The sequence below is a fragment of the Silurus meridionalis genome, chromosome 13 (assembly GCF_014805685.1).
Source record: "Silurus meridionalis isolate SWU-2019-XX chromosome 13, ASM1480568v1, whole genome shotgun sequence".
NCBI lineage: Eukaryota > Metazoa > Chordata > Actinopteri > Siluriformes > Siluridae > Silurus > Silurus meridionalis.
Window position 1 is genome coordinate 14,635,362 of NC_060896.1, and position 21,165 is coordinate 14,656,526.

General features: G+C 37.1%; 1 protein-coding gene across 4 annotated transcripts in view; it reads left to right on the forward strand.

Annotated features, from left to right (window-relative positions):
- The window catches only part of ripor1 (RHO family interacting cell polarization regulator 1), a 75,281-nt gene that overhangs the window by 36,178 nt on the left and 17,938 nt on the right, over nucleotides 1-21,165 (forward strand). For 2 of the 4 annotated variants that reach the window (XM_046864031.1, XM_046864034.1), the window contains exons 1-6: nucleotides 5,111-5,263; nucleotides 12,693-12,816; nucleotides 15,632-15,784; nucleotides 17,948-18,026; nucleotides 18,389-18,412; nucleotides 18,744-18,797. In XM_046864031.1, the coding sequence (XP_046719987.1) occupies nucleotides 5,245-5,263; nucleotides 12,693-12,816; nucleotides 15,632-15,784; nucleotides 17,948-18,026; nucleotides 18,389-18,412; nucleotides 18,744-18,797 (453 nt within the window). In that variant the 5' untranslated portion in view covers nucleotides 5,111-5,244. Of the gene's footprint in view, nucleotides 1-5,110; nucleotides 5,264-12,692; nucleotides 12,817-15,631; nucleotides 15,785-17,947; nucleotides 18,027-18,388; nucleotides 18,413-18,743; nucleotides 18,798-21,165 lie in introns of those variants that run through there. The other 2 variants (XM_046864033.1, XM_046864032.1) reach the window with 1 other exon arrangement.

Below are 21,165 nucleotides of genomic sequence, written 5' to 3' on the forward strand. Positions count from 1 at the left end.
CATCTAATTTAGGATAATAAATGTAGTGGAGGTGGACATTTTAAAGGCAGACTAACAGGTCTTTGAGGGTCAGAATTCTAGCTGATAGACAGGTGTTCAAATACTTATTTGCAGCTGTATCATACAAATAAATATTTTAAAAATCATATATTGTGATTTCTGGATTTTTTTTTTAGATTATGTCTCTCACAGTGGACATGCACCTACGATGACAATTTCAGACCCCTCCATGATTTCTAAGTGGGAGAACTTGCAAAATAGCAGGGTGTTCAAATACTTATTTTCCTCACTGTATATATATCACATACATATAGTGTGATTTATACAATGATATCATATGGTGCATATTTTTTAGTAATCTCAATGTATCTTGTCTCATGTGCTACTAAATCACCCAGGTATTTATATGCTGTGCTGCACTATGAGGAAGGGCGGTCAATGACATCATCAGGGTCATCATCCTTTGCTCTAAATATAAATCCTGGCAAATGATTCACCATAATGTCAACAATGCTCAATAAAAATTTATAATAGTTATAGCTGTTGGGAAATGTTACGTTTGCCATTCAGGCAAAACTGCCAGACGCTTTGTTTTGTCTGTTAATGGACTGTGACACGCAGACTAAAGAGCATGATGGGATTGCATGAGCCAGGTCTTTGTAGTGTACCCACAGCAGCTGTTTTAGTGCTATCTAAAATAAATACATGGCCAAGCTGCGTGTTTGCACGTGGGCATCTGTGTTTGTGTAGCAGCAGAGGTGCTACTGACATGCACTGTGCATCATCAAAATGTCATCTGCCACGTGCGACAAACATCAAGTCACTAACTCTTAGTGTTTCCACAATTATTGGCAAACATTGGACAGTACACGTAATAATTCATTTTTTCCACTCAAACATTCAAATAAACTTTTTTAAAAATATAAAGTTAGTACTTATTGTATCTGAGAGGTAGTTAATTATGAATAGTATTTTATGTATTTTAGAAGCTCATCAAAAGAAATGAACACCCAAGGAACATTTTAACAAGTTTTGAAAAAAACGCTTTAAGTCTGGTCTACTGTAAACAAGAGTCCTGCAATGAGAATAAGACTGATTTGTATTAATGCAGTATTTCCTAAGAAGCGCAAGTCTGTACAAGATCCAGGGGACTGACAGACATTTTATATGACAGACAAAGAGGACAGATAGTTTGGTATAGTTTATGGCTGTTATAGTACTTTAGGAAAAAGTGTGCACAGTGTTAATAATTGTGTAAACAGGGGCTCCTGCAGGTCTAGCTATGTGGACACACGTCCACCCACAATACACCAGTGTCAACAATATGGGGATGGTTTGATAAAATACAGTATCTCACAAAAGTGAGTACACCCCTCACATTTCAGCAACCATTTTACTATATCTTCTCAAGGAACAACACTATAGAAATGAAACATGGATATATTAGAGTAGTCAATGTGCAGTTTGTAAAGCAGTATATATTAACTGCCATTATTGCCAAAATAGCTGGCAACAAATGTGAGTATACCCAAAGTGAACATTTCAAAACTGTGTCCAAAGTGTCAATATTTTGTGTGAGCATGACTGTTATCCAGCACTGCGTCAATCCTCCTGGGCACTGAATTCACCAGAGCTGCACAGTTTATTGCTGGGATCCTCTTCCACTCCTCCATAATGAGGTAACAGAGCTGCTGAAAATTAATGTATATCTATAAATTAAACATGGAGGATTTTTTCTAAAATCTGTCTGCCCTAACCACCTGATTTTTTCACATTTATCGCTCTTATATTAATAAGCTCAAGTTCCCAGTAAAAAAAAGAGTGTATGCTAGTGTGATTTTCATGTTTAAACAGTGTAAGAACACATTTTTATTGTATATGTATTATCCAAAAGTAATTAAACAAATTAGCATAATCATAAATTGTTATTTTTAATGCTTGGCTAAATAATTATTGAAGTATGATTGTTCATTTAGGACTCAAGGATTTACAAAATGTTTTCCATGCTTAGCGAATTCCAGTCACTAAAATCGTCGATTCTCACTGCTTGGCATTAGCAATCACGACATCTATTGTAAATAAATTTGCAGGTGTATTAAGAGAAAATGCTAATAGATTGTAATGTATGCATGCTAATAGAGAAGTTGCGGATATGTTAAAGTCAGCCTGCCGTATATGGATCTGCAGTCAGATTTTGGACACCCGTGTGCCACAGGAAGCGAATCCAACATGCGGTGTATTGTTGTTGCACAGGCAGCATTGTCAGTGACTTACAGTGATATGCACAATGGCAGTTGAGTGTTAGGGGATGAACCTGGAGTTCAGCTGCAGAACGATCATTTTAAGAACATATTGGAGTTTAGCTGAGGCACACACCTACTGATTCGACAGAAGATGATAAAATCAGAAGTGTCTCCTCAGCCATGGAGTAGTTTTGCAGCTCTGGATCTATTTCAGTCATTTTTTTGTGCAATTATGCATCATATTATTTTGCTATAATTTTGTCTCAATAAAAAATACACATTATGCTGTACATCATAACCAGATGTTCTGTGTGCTTCTGGATCATGTCAGTTGTCCATATACTATCATACATGCTATGAACTATTAGCTTCTAGCTATTGGTATTGTAGTGTTTTGCAGTGCTTAACACTCAACAGTAACATTAGACAGCCCTTTTGACTAATTGATGTCATGCAAACCTGCTTTGCTACATGCATCCAGTCCTCCAGTCTTATGTGTTGCAGACTCGCACATGCTTGCAGCTGTATATGTCATGTCATGATGACAGCACAGCTTTACTGGCACCTGACTGTTGTGATTTATGTCATGATGCCTTCCTGAAAGTCATTTTGTGTGAACTGATAACCATCTTTTGCATTCCCCGATCGTACAGTGCAATGTAATAGCATAAAGAATGCTCTAATTAAAGAGCGTGCTGTTTCATTGACATTTCGCGTCACGAAATTACATCTGTAAATTCAGCAGAACAAACAACACACCTGTGTAGCAAGCTTAAACAGTTCATATTTACTCACGATACACAAATGTGTGTGGCTTTATTGTCTGTGTGTGATGATCTTGCATTTCCTTGGCTGGTTTTAGTCACTTTGTTTAAAAACTGAGTATTGTGTTGTTCAATCATACCAACAGTTTTTCTTGTGAATGGAAAACTACTGCCTTACAACTAGAACATTTATAAAATGTTTAAAGATACGGTATACTTTCATCTGCATAACTATAGTCATATTCGTATTCATATTTTCAGCTATTGATATAGCAGTTTATACTTTATAAATCAATATATCCTGATATTAGTAATTGTCATGTTCGGTTTCAGCATTATCCACTTATTATATGCATATATTAGTAAATAGGCTGGATGTGCATGTGTACAGTACGTGTGCAGCTTGGTGGTGCTGGTGAATGTTGTTGGTTTACTCAGGATGTCTGTTTAAATGCTTCAAACTAGGAGCAGTTTGTCACTATGCATTATCATGTTACACGTATGTGTTTTGTTGACTTAGCATAGCTTGGTGTGGAGATAATTACTGGTTCAAAAAGATGGAGATGACAAGGACATGTACGGTGGTTCACAAGGAAAAAAAAAAAACAGCAAATGAAAATTAAACAAACACAAAACCTACATATTTTTTTGGGTTTCACTGTAACCTTTCCATATTAGCAGTTTGTGTTTTTTAGTTTAGTTGTTGTTTTGTGCAATATATGGGCAAAAATGTTTATGGATGCTTGACAATCAGATTTGCATGTGCTTTTTGAACATCCCATTCCACATGTAGTCCCCATTTGCTGTTATAATAATATTTCCCACTTCTGGGAATATTTCCCACTTCTGGGAATATGTTCCACTAGATTTTTTGGTGCTTGTGGAGATTTGAGCTCATTCAGGCGCAAGTGTATTAGTTAAGTCAGGTAATGATGTAGGGTAAGAAGATCTGGGTGCAGTGAGCTTTTCATATCAGAGGTGTTAATAGGATTGAGGTCAAATAGTGGTCATATAGTAAGGCCCTGAAAGAGCTTCCACTTCAACCTATGTAAACCATATCTTCATGGAGCTTGCTTTGTGCACAGGGGTATTTTCATTTCCTGGAACAGGTTTGGTTTCAAAATACCTGAAAGTGAAGGAAATATTTAATGTTATCTCATTTAAAGACATCCTATGTAAATCCGTGCCTCCAAATTTGTGGTAACAGTTTGGGGGAAGAACCAGATATGGCTGAAAAAGTCAGATGTCCTATTATATAGTACATTTATAAGCCACTGCAGACCTGACTGTTTTTTAATGAATATATGCAGACCATTAATTTAAAACAATTTATACATTCACAATTTTACATTCCGTTTATACTTCAGTAGTATTTGTAAATATATACAAATGGAAATAATGTAAAATGATTATCAGGCATTGGTACTTGGCAAACATTATTAAGTTGCTTTTTAAGTTGGTGAATTCTCATAGTTGCATCAGGTCAAATGAAAATATTAGTTCCCCTTATCATGATGTAATACGATTTAAGCTGCTGTGTGGCTTCAGAACAGGAGAATGATATAGTCGTTTGTTATGACTGGTTGTAGTAAACATAATGTATTTCACCACATTCCTGTTGGGTTTCCAGAAGGGGAATTGCCCTGAATAAGGCGATAAGATACTGATAAGCCTTAACTTTGGCATAGTATCTATTACATATCTCAGTTTATTATGGCTTCAGCAATAACTTAGTGAGTCACTTTAAATATTTCTTTGGAAAACCGGTTATAAATTTCTGTGATGTTAAATGAAATCGGTTTCATATTGTGTCCATGTACGTTTGACTCTTTTATCTCGTCAGGACAATAAAACACTTCCTGGTCTAAATAAAACTGCTCCGCGTAGTGATGTGGTGTCTGATAGCTGATCCTCTGGAACGGGTGTTTATCATGGGACAAGGCGTAGGGACTTTTGCTGCGAGAGGGAGAGGCAGGAAGAGTATGATGTCAGATGTGGAAGCATACAGGAAACAGAGGGAGGAGGAGGAGGAGAAAGAGGGAGCCTTCCCTTTTCCTGGAATAGCCTGTATTTCATTCTCCCTGCCTTTTCCCTCTCTAAGCTTTCAGTATCAAACAGCATGATGAAGCAGCATAACGGGACACTGATTTCTCTCTGAAAGCGAATTGCCGAGGCCAACCTGAAAAAACCCGAAGAGACGCTCTCCATTGTTGTCAACTAACCAAAGGCTGACAAACATGTACAGTGGATATGGAGGTACTCTTGAACTCTGAAGGATCTGAGAGATGTGTCTGAACATTCAGAAGTTTGTGGCTGGCTGTTACTGGTTTTAACGTTTGCTGTAATCTTCGAAGAAGAAAAAAACTGGTTTAATAGCAGCTGACTAGCTTTGTTTTGGTCATGGCAGGAAATGTTTGTTTGTGATGTCGGCTTTGATTGGATGGTCTCCGGTGATTGATTTTGGTCATTCATGTGTTTAGGTGTTGTGGCTTTGGCTGGTCTGTCATTAGCCTGATTACTTTTCATGTTTGAATGCTGTTGTTTATAGCATGTTTGATTTTTGATGTGGTCTGTCAATTATTGGAGCACTCAGTTTTCCCATTTGGAGTTCAACATACTGACCTCTTAAAAGCTCAATTTTTCCACTTTATAAGCATCAGAAAAAGTAAATAAAAAAGGTTGTGTTTGGAGCGAGGGGGTGCGGTTGGAGTACAAACCAATAATCTTAGGCAACTGGAAACTGAGGCAGATAATGATAGGAGGGATTAAAAACCATGTGCCATTTTGTCTATGTGCATGATCTATGTGAATTCTTCTTCACTGTTTTGTCTCAGGATGTATGTCATGCTATGTAGGAGGTCCCTCTTGGTTCTCGTCGGGTGAGAGAGGACACCTGGATTGGATGTATATGCATTAAATTCTCCATCACAGTCTGACACCTCAGTGTCGGCTAACCTAAACAGGGCAAGAGGTCATTAGGGACAGAACATGTCCTTGGGCATGCAGCTCAGGTTTACCAAAGCCTGTATTTGCAGGGGCTCTAAGAGCATTTACTAGAGATAAGAGTCACTAGTTCAGCATAGCTATAGGGGGTTGTGGCTTCAAGCGTAGAAATTATTAACATAGCAGGTTATTGGAATTTGACACACACACAAACACATAAAATGTTTTGAGATCACCTCTTGCCTAAGAGTGAGGAGGTAATATAGGGAATACAGGCATACACATGCCTCTCTTTCTTTTTGTCTCAGTAGCATAATGGAAGGAAGGATATTTTGGGTGGAAAGGAAAAAAAAAAAAAAGGTTTACGTATTATTAAAAAGGAAATAAACCAATTAACCAGCATAATCTTGTGGCCCTGAAAAGAAACCCCATTTATTTTATTGCAGGAATATTATTTTCAGCTTTATCCTTATTTTCTCTTAACCATTTATTAATCATTTATGTAAATTGCTCAGTTCGTCAATACAGTGTATTTGATTATCACTATGGTTGGAGGAATTTCTTTGCTGACAGACCAGTGGCATGAACCTGATGCTTCAGTGTTTTAAGATGCATCCGAATAGCATAACATCCATTTTCACATGCTGTTGATTGTGGAAGAAACTTTGCCTTCCTCTTCCTTGCTTTTTGTGATCAAGGTACTAAGTGCTATTACATGCTCTGGGCACTACAGACAGCTTATCTGAAATATGAATGGAATGTGGACTGAGCCTTACCGTAGAAAAAAGCTGTTCATTTGTCAGCATGTTGTCAGAGCCCTGCTATTGCAACTCGGTCCTTATTTCATCAAAGTTTTTTTTTTTTGTAATGATATATTTGAAAAATTCCAGAGACACATGAATGCATTGTTTTTGTGTTTCCATGTGTGCAAGGTTGAACAGGATATTAATGTGAGGAGGAAAAATTTGTACTTTGATCAGTTCACACACAGAACAGTTATTATATAGTAATTATTTGGATACTTTTGTATGTGCATCAGTGCTGTTTAATCCATTCAACACTTCAGATTTGAACACCTTAATTGTGTCACATAGGTACTGCTGAGTGAAGTGATGATGGGCTCATGTTGCTTCAAGAACAAGCCTAACCTGTCGAACCTACATTAGAACCTGTCAAATACATTACTGAATGTTTACGCTTTGGCAGATTTAGTGTAAAGTGACACATACTATCTGAGAGATAAGTTTAAGAGTTTTGCTTGATTTGAGATGATTGATTTACGTTTACAGAATTGTTCCTTTGACCAGTTGTTAACTAGCTTGATTTCTGCTCGACTGTCTGGGTGCTGTTATTGTCACTCGTATTGTATTTCTATGCTTTGAATGCTTCCATGTCTCTTTCTGAGCAGATGAGGATATGAGACTTGCTCAAGGACTCAACAGTAGCACTTTGTTGAAACTGGTATTCAAACTGATGACCAACATTCCAGAGCCCTTCCTGCTGAGCCACTAGAGAATATTGTGTCCTCTTCTTTGTTAGCTAAGTTATGACGAGTAAATTATTAGTTATCGAGAGTATCATGGTAAACTAGCAGGTGGTATACTCAACTCCCAGCTCTAGAGTCCTGGTCTGATCATGGGCTTTTGCATGTTCACGTCATGTCTGCGTTGGTTTCTTACCAATGAGAAATGGCAAAATGGTAGTTAAGACGTTGGACGACTGAATTAAGGAAGGTTGTGAGTTTAAATTCCAGCACCACCAAGCTGTCACTGCTGGCCCTCAACTGCGTAGTGTTATAAATAAGATAAATGTAAGTCGTTCTGATTAAGGGAGGAATGCCAAATGCTGTAAAAGTCTTACCACCTCACAAAAACATTCCATTAGGCAAATTGTGTCTCCAAATTTCCCCTCAGTTGTGAATGAGTGTGTGAAGGTGTGTGTATATATGTGAGCTGGAATGACTTCCCATCCAGGATAAGTTTCTGCCTCACACCCAATGTTCCTGGAATAGGCTCCGGATCCACCACAGTGCTCACCAGGAAAGCGCGGTGTCTGAAGATGGAACTGCTAACCTTTTTTTAAATTAAAAAATAGACATTATTATTCTTTAAATCCATCAGGACATGACAAAAAAATGTTTTATGTGGGTTCTTTTGAGTTTGTGTATTTGCTTTAGATTTGCTTCGTATTTCGTATTACTAAGGACTTGTTGGCTAATTATATATAAGGTGGGTAACAGTGCTCATAAACACATAGCAGATAGACCAGTGATGCTATTATAAACTAGCAATGGGTTATTTGGCTTTTGCAGTATCTAAGTGTCTGTTTATTTTAACAGACTGTTAGTTAACACAAAACTCTTAAGGGCTTTTTTTGGCCTCAGGATAATCCTTTTTCAGTGTGTCAGGACCCTTAATTGTTCAATATACCTGTGAAAAACCCGGAAAACGGGTTTACAGAAAGTTTTGTTTTGGAGTAGGCATGACTGGACTGTGGTTCCCCAGAGAAAAGACAAAGACTGAGTAGGAGAAGTGTTCCTGTAAGTCTTGAGTGTTTATGGGGATTAAAGAGGGCTCCATTCTAATCCATTACCACAAGCGATAAAGTGCAGGCTAAAAGAAGGCTGATTCACTGGTCTTGTGGTTGTGTAAAGCATTGCTAGATCAGCAGTTTGTCCCAAGTGGTGTTGTGACCCCTGATAAGTTGTAAGCCAGAGACAGTTTGAATTGTCAAAGTAAACAAATGTCATGAGACATTGCACGTTGTGAGGCAGGAACGTGTATGATGTTTCTCTTTGGGTTAACATCCCTGCTGGGAAAGAAACAATAGAACAGAACTTGTAATGGTTTCCACTACAAATGCCATTGCAAGCCATCAGCTGTTAACCATTAGAAATAATTTCCAACTCATTTTGATCATAACGAAACCATTGTAGAAACTTGAATCTCTAGTACCAACATGTACAATGTACAAGGTTCTAAAGGTGTTCCACCTGCCTTTAAGTGTATTCCACTAGAAATAACAAGACAACAAGAGAAGGCAGCAGATTGCTAGTTCTATGATTCTGTGATGTTTTCTGCATTATAAATTCTATGATGTTCTCTATGCTTTCTTTTTTTTTCAACTGGGATGTGTCCTGTTTGTGTAAGCTGTGTTACTGGACAGTGGGTGGCCCCATCTGCTTTGTTCTGGAACAGTCCTGGAAAAAGGCCACACAGTCAGAACAAAATAAACACCCTGACACACATGTTTCTAAATTTCACAGTCACTTATTATAGTAGCCAATGGAGCGCCATGGGCAAATTCACAAATTTACGCCATCAGCAGTTCCCATCAAATCCTGATTGTGTGTGAGTTTTCATCTGAGTCAAGCAGGGTATTGCCAGATAGGAGTTCAGGTTATGGAACCTAAAGCATGTTTTTACCCCTATGGAAGCTTCTGGGATTTTCTTATTTGCAGAGTAGGAGGGGGTAAAGCGACATGTTTAAACATGGCTGACATGACAAGCTGAAGATGTGTCACTTGACTTGTTTAAATGGAAACAAGCAAGAGAAGGTTGATTCAGGTAAATGTGTACATGTAAATGAAATGTTATTTAATGTTAAGGATGATTTCTGATCTTCCTTTGGATGCTGCAGCTAGATGTTTTTATTGTTTTTTTTATTTATATGGTTGATGTAGTTGTTAGTAAAGGGACTTTATCTAAAATATTTTGTAGCATGTTTAACAGTATGTGTAGTATGGCTCGGGGACTGTAGGCACACAAAAAGTCACGGGTCAGAAATCGTTGTTATTTGCTTATATCGGAGAGTAGAAAATCCTGCACAAAGTGCAAAAATAAATGCTAAATCGGCTATGTTTTTTTTTTTTGTTGTTTTTTTGTCCAACAAATAGTTGGAGCATGACAGTTCTTGCAAGTCAGACCTCTAACTTTGAAGAGTCCAGCACATTTTATCAGTAAACATGGCCAAAAACTGCCTACTTAACAGAAAGGAAGTGTGGGAATATCTCAAGAGAAATATTTCCAGCATAAATTTTGAGCATCCTTTAAATATTAAAACCAGTTAACATTATTGTTCAGTCTATTAGCTATACAGTGTCTCTCTCAGAATCGTGTTGCGATGTTCAAATGTTTGAAAGGCTGAAATCCACAGCATACATAGAGGTGCAGAAATCGAATCAGATTACAGCATTTAACATTCTGAAGTTGTAACCAGAAAAGATATCTGATATTATTATCTGAGTCTGAGACTAAAGCAGTGATATATTTGTGTACAAAATCTGATTTAGGAGCAAAATGTGTTGTGGGTTAGAAACTGAAATGAGGTCAGACCACTTTTTTTGAGCTACGGAGTTACATTTAAGAATAAAGGATTACAGCCTTGGAGAGTTGAGTTGTGGTGCTGCCATATCAAGTGTTTGTGCAGGTTTAGTAAAATTCACGGTTTTTCTATTTCTCTGAGATTTAAAATAACCCTTGATTTCACTCTGGGTGCTCGTGTTTCCAATAAACTCATCATCTCTATTTAAAAAAACACTGGAGTATTGAACTAAACCAGTGTAATGAATAAACAAGAATAAACAGACTTAAGGAATTCAAACAGATGGTAAAAGTATGCAGGCAGGCAGTCACCTGATAATCTTCTGACTTTTGCAAAGTTGCACTGAGGCTTTGCACAAATTTGAATCATTTGATAGATTTAGTATTTTTTTTACTATTCACAGGATGAACCATTCTGCATTTCATATCACATAAATCATGGAGCTTTTTGCTTGAGACTGATAATTAGTTATTTTTCATTTCTGTCATCATCTTGTCTTCTATTCTTACTACATTTCTTATAGAGTTTTCAATATCAGTATATTCTGAAATACAAATAGCTTCCAATACACGTCTCGCTACGCATGTCTGGCATTATAATGATTTTTCACCTTTGGCGTTTTGCTGTATTTCTTATAGAAATCGATTTAAGATTCAGTGACAGAAACGCCTGTTAATTTAATGAAATTTCAAGTAACACTATAAAGTAAACACTAAGGAAAATTGGTTGGCTCTAAACAAGCAATTATGAATTAAGAATTTCAACCAATGATATTAGGAATGTCATAATAATGCTGGGCTATGTTTTGCATGTCTGTTGCCATGTATTGTATAATGACCAATAGCTTTTTCTTCAAGTCACTCCTGCACATGCAGGCTTCAGCAAAAGTGCTTCCCAAATCGACAGAAAGGTCTTCTTGGAATTAGTAAACACCATGACTCTAAATGACTTCCTAGTAAAACCATTTAGAATGTGTTGGAACCTTTGTTTCATTGTGCTAAAGACATGCTAATGATCGCTTTATCTTTGTAGCTAAGCTTATTGTGGTTGTCTCAGCAGTCGTGGGGACTGATGTCATTGCAGGAGGCTGCATTTACTGTGGCACAGTTTTATGAAACGCTCTATGGGGGAAAACAGAGATGAAATAAACAAGCATTATTTGAAGGATGGTTGTTATTGGGCTTTAAGAGTACATCCCTGGTGTAGAAAGTTCAGAGGTGCCACTGTCGCACGGTATAATGATCAATGTATAAGCAACAGTATAATGATCAATGCTTAGTAATGATGATCATTTTGACCTTCAACTACTGGATCAGTTTTGGTCCAGAGACTTGGAGACATTTTATAAATATTACATTTTCCTATTAAGTGATTTGAATGATTCAATCTTGAATCATTCAATCTTGACCTTGAAACAGGGAAACGCTTGATGGAGACAGTTTACACCCTGCCTACTTATCAGCATGGCATGCAGTAGCATTGTTTCAATCAGGGTAAGTCCATGAGTGTCTGGGTTTGGTACTTTTCCTGCTTCAAGTCTTCCATGACGACTCTGTCTTTTCTCCTTTGCCAGAGTGTCTTAGGTATTGTTTCTGAACTGTGACTGAGCTGTCTTTGAAATGTCTCCAGATATAGGCCACTGATTAGATACAAAACAGACCAGGAAGTTAGTGACAGTTTATCTGTACTAGAAAAGACTGGACACAGTTAGCAACAGAATCTAGGCTTAAAGGAAGAGAATTTGCCAGGGTGGTGTTCAGGATGTTCTACAGCCATTCAGTTCGGCTTTGAGCCGTCTTCCTGAGCTTCTCATGGGCCATTGTTTTCCAAAGTGGAAGTAGTGACCCATCATGCTCTCTACAGCAATCTCTCTCCACAGGAACAGGAACCACATAAAGCCGTCACTTAGCAACACAACAGAACCTTAAGAGCTCACTCTGTATTGGAGCGTCGTCAAGCAGCTTACGGTTGTTTACGTCTTGGGTTTGAGGAAGAGAATCTTCTGATTTAATCTGCTCACATAACTCACTGACATGTTTATATAACATATTTTGTGTGCTGTGTCACAAAAAAGATGTTTGCTCCTGATGTTCTGTTAGGTGTTACCTAACTCTGAATGACGCTGTTGTGGTAAATTTTGTAAATATTGTTGTAGTTGAAATGGCAGTGAACCACTGTAGATGAGGTTTTGGGTAAAGTTGTGGAAACTGCTTTTAAACCACTTTGATTTTTAAACTTTCCTTATAATTCAGGTTAGTTTTTCTAAAAAAAGTGCACCTAATCAGATTTATGATGTCAAACACTCATGCATCACATGATTTATACACAAAAAAAAACGTATATCTGTATCCACTCATTAATTGAGCAGTATACCTAATAATGTTATAACTCTATATTTGTGTTTGCTTTGTGTCCACAGGGACTCCCTCCAGATCAGTATCCACGATGTCCCTGTCTGCGCGGCCTACGCGCCGAGTCCTTGCCAGGTCCATCACTAGAAGCCAGTCGTTTGCCGGAGTCAACTCCCAAGACAAGCTCTATAGGTTAGTCCACATGTAAAAATGCACATACATGGTTTGCATCAGGAATGTGAGAACGTCTAATCCAAAAATGCTTCAATTATAGTAATAAGTATCTGGTAGTTGCCAAGGGTCTTAAACCAGAACGGTCTACTCTGGGTCTTGCCTGAGACAAGTCTGATCATCTGATCTAAGGATGGGCAGTATAACAATAATGAAAGGTTACTTGTCAGGATATTTAAATTTTCCACCAATTCACCTCAACATTATATAGGCATCAAAGAATTATTAAGAAAATAGCTCAATTGTGCATAATTATCTAAATATTGATATCAAATCATATTGGATGGTTTTCCTTTTACTGTTGTAACAAGACAATTGATGCTTATCGGTTCACACCATCAAACAAACAAAGCTGGTTTTCAAACCTTAAATTTAGAAGGATCTGTTTTGGAGTTTCAATCAAAGATGAAAACTTGGGGCTGATTTTAACATTTGCCTCTCATGTTCAGAGTACGGTTAAAACCTCATTTTTTTATCTCAGGAACATTGCAAGACTCCGCCCTATTTTATCTTTTTCGGTTGCAAAATTGCTAAATTCTTTTGTTTTCACGCATCGATTACTGTAATGCTTTGCTTGCTGATGTTTCGAAATCTACATCAAACAAATAACAGGTTGTTCAAAATTCAGCTGCTGGGATTCTGACTAAGACCAGGTCTGGTGATCATATTTCTATAGTTTTGGATTTATTGCATTGGCTCCCTGTCAAATTCCCGGATTGATTATAAAATTCTAATGCTGACCTGTAAGGCCCTACATAGTACGGCACATCATTATTTGACACAGATTTTAATTGTCTACACTCCAAGGCGAGATATTCGTTCCTCTGATTCCGGCCTTTTGGTTGTTCCTCCTACCCGTTTACACTCTATGGGTGATCTGGCTTTTTCCACACATGCACCAAAGCTGTGGAATTCTCTCCACACTGAGATTAGACAAGTCTTCTACTGTTTTGAAATCTTTATTTATCTTTATTTGTCTTTTTCTTCTGTGCTTGGAAAGCGCATTGAGATACTACTTTTAAAATCACTATATAAAACAAAGATTATTATTATTATTTAGTGATCACAGCTGACAGGATGTGTTTCCAGTTGGTGTTTCCGCCAAAAGAAATGAGTTCACCCCCAGAAACTGACCCCTTCAGTTTAGACCGCAAAAGGAAATGTTGCCTTTGCTTTAGTATGGGAGTGTGTGAAACACACACAGAGAGAGAGAGAGAGAGAGAGAGAGAGAGAGAGAGAGAGAGATGTTTTAAGAGAGAGAAAGAGAGAGATGTTTTAAGAGAGAGAAAGAGAGATGTTTTAAGAGAGAGAAAAAGAGAGATAGAGATGTTTTAAGAAATCTTATTTTCCAGACTTACTCAATTTTTGGTTTTCTTTAGATGAAGCTGTCGGAACTAAGAACCCATCTCTGAGTCTCGACAAAGCCTCAACTCCGAGTATTAGTGTCACAATAATTTTCTTTTAATGTAATCATAAGCCGTCTCTTCTGGAACATTAGCCACTTTTCAAACATTGCCAATACATTATGGATGGCTTCTGTGTTTGTACACACATTCCATCCTGTCAAATTGATTGAATTCTGTTATTTTTGTATTTCTATATTACATTGCATTCAATAGCAAAACTAAAACATGAGTGTAAAACTGCATCGCTGCTGGCTGCTTAAACAAAAATAATTTAGAAGTCATTTTAAAGAAATAATTATTAATAATAAAATAATAAAAAAAAAATAATAATAATTGTCCAGCTGGATCCTTCTAATAAAATCTAAAGCAGACTTGCAGAGCAGCTGTAACCTGAATTTTGTGGTTTAAAACATGAGTACCATATTTTTTCGGACTATAAGCCGCTACCTTTTTCCCACGTTTTGAACCCCGCGGCTTACAACAAAGTGGCTTATTTATTAATTTTTCCTGGGTTTTTCCCGGTTTCACAAACTTCAAGCCAAAAAACTAAACGACATAACATTAGACCAATGACATTTCCGGACGGAAACGAAAAAACGCATCTCACCTGTACCTGTTCACCTGTGTTCTGAGCTGCACGGCATCGGGAGAAAAAAAGGTATTTTTAAACGCACGACGATGCCAAAAGATAAACTCCCGAGAGAAATAGTTAAGAAAGGAAGGAGGAAGACAGTGAACAATGACTTTCTGTCTGGGTGAAGGGAGAGCTCGCTAACTCCAGTTGCAACAGAAATCATATAAGCACAGACAGGTTTCCAAAACTCGTGCTTTTTTATTATTCTTGGCAACAGCGTTACAGGTTAGTCAAAGAAACTTAGAAATGAGCATCAGAAAATAATAAGGACATATTCCTTGGTCTTGCACACATGCAGTAATAGCGGAAAAGGAGCCACAACATATTTCACCCGTGTAACAGACACTGTCTTTCGTTAAAGCCTGTGTAAAGTTCACTAGTTTCAGTGTAGAATCAGTGTATACACAGGTGCGGCTTATTTATGTTCAAAATAAAAATCTTTGTCAAATTCAGTGGGTGCGGCTTATAAATGGGTGCGCTTTATAGTCCGGAAATTACAGTAACTTGATTTCTGTTTCACCTCATACAGAGGGTATTTGAGTGTTTCCTTTATTATAAGAGAAGTGGAGTTTTTTAATCTGAGTGGTGTTAATTACAGTTTCATTTGATGCTCATTTGATAGAATCATGCTTCAAGCAAGTCATAACTGAAGAAAAAAGCAAACAATTACTTTTCAATAATTCATCTGCACTTGATTGTATTGATTGTAAAGATGGATTGTGCCTTTGTGTTTTAGGAGCCTCTCTGTGTTCCGCACCCCATCGTGTGCAAGAAAAACTCCCTCTAGAGGAAGCAGGATGTTCACCCTCTCCGCAAAGTCACCTCCTCCAAAGGTGCCCCAGCCTGAGAGGCTGGACGAGGTGTATGAAGCTCTGAAAAGAGGACTCCAGTAAATACACTTATACACATCAAAATCAAAATATTGTTTAGAAGACGGTTGTAGTATGCACATGGTATAGTGCAAGAGTTTTCAGCTAAAATCTATGAAGGTGCAGTAACTATTGTACAACGGTGCAGATAAGCAGCTAGCAAGACCATGGGCGTAAATTTCATTTAAGAGTAGGGGGGGACATTACATATAAAATTTCTCATGAGCAATTTTTGAAGGGGGACACAAATAATACAGTCAAATTGTACTTACAGTATAAAGACACAGTGTCCCCACAGTGAAAAACATTATTTCTATCATTATTATCGTAGCACAGAGACTGCGTCAATTACAATGGTAATTCAAAGTGCTTTACGTAAATAAAGTAAAACTATCATAAAAAAAAATAATCACAACAATAAAAACAAGGAATAAAAAAAAATGTTTAACATTTTATTTACAAATTAATGAAGACACTTAAGAACAGAATAGAAACTGATTATAAAAATACAGTGGGGTCAGCTCGGATGTAGCACAGTGCTCATTTAGTAAATGCACAGATAAACAATATGCTAATTGTGTGTTAATGTTAAATTAACATTATACCAAGTCGTCCCAAATAAAACACTGCATGGGAAACGGCTTTGGTGTGTTAGTGTCAGTGCACTATGCTACAAGCTATTGTAGACAAGCTAACGTTAACTAGATAAGTCATATTTTAATCGCTAATAGAGCAGATTCATGGAGAATTACATCCGTAATCAGCATTTTTGCCGCAACTAATTTATGTATGAGTCTGCATCAACTACATTAAAGAGAATCGCTTTATTTAAAGTAAATAAAATCCCCTAGTTAATGGAGTTGTTAATGGAGTTGTTAATGGAGTTGTCCCCATCCCCCACCCCACCCCACCCCCACCCTCCGGGATTTACGCCTATGAGCAAGACCCAAAAGCAGTTACTTTCAGTGTGTATGTATTAATGATGTGTTTTTTCTAGATATGACAATTAGAAGTGTTTCTCACTTCACATTACCACTTTAGGCCAGTGTTTTAGACTCTAAACAGATGAGAGCTGTCGTTTTTGCATGTGATCTGGGTAGAATAAATGCGTACTCCCCTTTTCACCTAGTAACATTATTTTTATAAACTCGTGATTTATGTACAGAGGATCTTGTGTGAAAGCCAGTTTGTGTGTACAAAACTTGACTCACTGAGCTACAACCACTTTTTCATATGTTTATTGGCTCTGCTGCAGTATTTATTCAAGTACTTTGTGCAGTCTGTTGAAACAATTTGCATGTTCTGTATCCGGACCGCTCTTCATTAATGAGACAACTCCTGAAATAGGGAATCAGAGTTTACCACTACATTTTAAATAACATAAATACATTCTTGGTAGCATAAACAGTCTTTTGGGGAATAAATACCGATCAGCCCTGAACATAACGGCTCCTTTTACAAAACAGGCTACCCGTAGTAAAATAATGTTTTGTCACAAAATATTTTTTGTCACAATATTTTTGCCATTTTTTTGCTTTTTTGGTTCATCTATTACTCATCAGAAGCTGATATTTATGCACTAAAATAATTCCATATACTTTACAAAATCAAACAAAGAGCCAGTTTCCATAATGAGTGCTGATTTTGTAGCTTCATTAAAAAAAAAACGGGTCTCATTTAAACAGTGTTGCTTAAACTAGTCCAGTTTTACTGTTGCGAGTGCTGAGTGCTTATACACTTTTGTTTGTTGTACACTTATACACCTTAACTTGTATGCTATGCTTAATATCATTTTAAATCACAGTTGCAGTTGTTTTTTTCTAAAGCTTTGAGAATAGAATATTGTAGACACAAAAACTCTATTTATTTTCTAGACTCAGGAGTCATTTGAGATCAACACAGTCATGCAGAGAACCTGTACATTTAAGATCTTAATTAGGTGTTCATGATATCTAGTATCCCACAAAATTATTTTTGATATAATAAAGAGCCTAAGGTGATCCAAGATCAAAAATATTCAATGTATGTAAAATTCCTAGTTGATTATAGTCTGACTAATGACTTAGAGTTCAGAAAATGTATTCCAGAGATTCTGTGATGCACTGACTGAATTAACAGTTACATGGCTGACATGCACAAATACCAGTATATGTCAGTATAGCTGTTGTATTTTGCACTTCCAGGTGTTATCTGCAGGTCCATCAGATGGAGCTGGATAGTCTGAACCGACAAATGAAGGAATCTAAGAGGAACTCACGCCTGGTAGGTGAACATGACTGAGATCATACAATATGCAAAAACAATGTTTAGGTTAATACATTAAATTCATTAAAACATTGAAAACCAGTCAATAATTGTCAACCTGGAAACCTCCATCTTATTAGTTTAGTGGAGCTTCCTCTGGATCAGCACAGGAACTGTAACTAGTAATGATTTCTCTAGTGGAAACTTACTTAAAATCATGCTTAGATTTACTGAAAATGTTCAGTAGGTGAGGAAAAATTAATACTGACAATGAATGAGAACTAGATGCATGTGTTAGATATAAATAAGCAGAACTCTGGCGTTAGAAGAAGTGTTTGAATATGGCTTATGTTAGTTAATCTTCTTCTTTTTGCTTACAGGGATTTCTTTATGAGCTGGACAAGGTGAGGGAGATGCTGTCTTTTACTGCTACTAATGTTCTTTATTTAGCGTCTACAATATTTAAATATGTCAACTGAAGAACAAAACAAACATCTATACTTAGGGATCCATACTAAATGTATTCAAATTATCTTTTTTTTGCATATTTAGCTCATAAAAAATGAACAATGAAATAATCGGTGCAGTAGATATTTTTTTGATAATGGACAATATATTTTAGCACATATTTGAAATTGGTAGTCATTCTTTTGGGGGGAAAAAAGTTTTTTTTTGTGTGTTTTTGGTTTTAATGTTGCGTTAAGTAATAATAAGGTTATTGGCTGTTTCCTGCAGCAAGTCAAGGTGATTGAGAGGTTCATGAGACGACTGGAGTTCCACCTCAGTAAGGTCAGTGTGCCGTATGTTTAGAATGTGAACGCTTTATTTTACTTATTAATAACAGGAGGTTGATATATAGAATATCTTAGAAAGTAATCTGATCTGTAGACCTGTGCATTTATTTACGTGTGTGCTTGTGTGCATGTGTGTCATACAATACACCATGTCAGCAGCTTTGTTTAAGGGATTATGTACAGAACTGAATTGGTACTCTATACAGAACTGAACTGGAAAACCATGACCAGGCCCAGAGATGCATGCATGTGTGTGGCATACCATTTATATCTGTTTAAACCTTTTCATTTTTAAGCTAGTATTTTAATACATTAGATTTTGAATTAGATCATTTTATAACGAATGAGCATTAGTAGCAATGTTTATTAACTTGAAAGCTGTCAAACAAATCATGACCAAGATTCACTCAGTCAATCAGCATCTGAATTGGGAAATTTCTGTGAAAGGAAAGTCTCTTCTCTTGTATTTAATGGGTCAGTGTTTGAGTCGGTCCTTTATGGTCTTTCAGGCATGGCTGACAATTTTCTCCTCTTTTTTTATTTAGCAGTTCAGAGAGTTTAGTGATTCTGTTTGGGCACATTCAGTCAGAATTTGTGACCAGTGTATTCAGCAGAGGTCTGTGTTGCTCTCGCTGTGAACATGATTTATTTTATGTTATACAAAACAAGATCATTATATATTTATATATTGTACAGACTATTGGTTATATGATCATGCTGCACATTTGGTCATAGGATACAATAGAATGAATCTGGAGAAATTATTGTACTGAACAGACTCTACCAGCTGAAATAGCACAGCAGAAATGTACTTTCCTAGTGACTAGAATGTGCAAGTTTGAATCCAGATGATGCAACAACCACCCATGGCGGGGACCTGAAATAAAAAAATTGGTCATGCTCTCTGGGTGGGGTGGCAAACATTTCATGGGCTTCTGTAAGCTCGTGTATGCAGAAGATGGCGAAGAGCATTTTTCTATAAGTGTGTTATGCTGCACTGTTTTGCAGTATAAGAAACAGTTTCAAAAGATACAGTTGGCAGGCTACGTTGGCTGTCGTAAAAAGAGAAAGCTGGCTGGTGAAAAGGCACTGGCTATAGGGACATTTGGGAGAGGTTTAAATGTCTTTTATCCATAAAAATGTAAACGTTTGATTATTACTTATATTTGAAAGAGGCAAAAGAGGAAGCATATCTAACCACAAATGTACATGCACATAAAGACATACATCTGTATGTGTGCAGATGACCCAATTGAGGATGTAAAAAATGGGCACACATGGATACGCGCACACGCACACGCGCGCGCACACACACACACACACACACACACACACACACACACACTCTGATAGGGGTCAGAGACAGGGGCCGTCCTCCACCAGTGTTCTCTGTCTTGTTGAGCAGTCACACTCTAATTTCATGGGCCAGAGGACACCCAGACATCTGCTACACAGGAAGTGGCCTTCATCCTCATTTCCTTTTCCTCCTCTCTTGTAGTCAGCTTTGTTTGATGTGTGGTTAGTTTATGAGTGCATGACATCCCTGGGAGTTAATGCTATATATTCATGACACCCATAAACATTATGGATGTATATCCTTAAAGAGAGAAACATTCTTAAAGTGTAGTCTATTCACTGTTTATGAATGACATTGTAGATCAGTTGCAAGATATTTACTTAAAAGTTCAGTATGTATATACGAGAATGGTCCATATAACCGTTATTAATGGAGCGGATACGTGTTTAGCTGTTTCCGTTTGCTAACTATGTTATAACCCAGATTGCACACTTACCAACAGAACTCTTATTACACTACTCTAAACACCTCCAGATGATGAGTGTTTGTGTGTGAGTGTATAAGAAGAAAGAATGAGAGCTCTTTTAGTGCATTACTCAGTTGAGTAAAGCTTTTTAAGCTACACAGCTTGTTTACTCTTTTCTTGCTCAGGGAAACATTTAAGCGACTTTTGAGCCTGTTCTAAATGGTGGTTTGTGTTTGTGAACATATGCATGCCTTATTAGGACTCGTAGCTTTCTGTGTACGTGTGTGTAGGGTGTTTGTCTCTGGTAATCCTCTGGATTGTTTCTGCATTGTGAGTATGTACACATGCATATATCAACTCTCCTATTAACTCTCTTTGTGCATGTGTGTGTGTGTGTGTGTGTGTGTGTGTGTGTGTGTGTGTGAGTGTGTAAAAGCCTTTAATCTCACTTCCTCTCAATACCAATCATGTGCAAGTCTTATCAGAACCACTTCATGTAGTAACTTTTTAATGGCCCAATAGAATGGAATTCCAGTCATTAGATTGACTGGAAAAACAGAAAAATGACAAAAGACATTCATGCTATAGTATTTTCTTCTT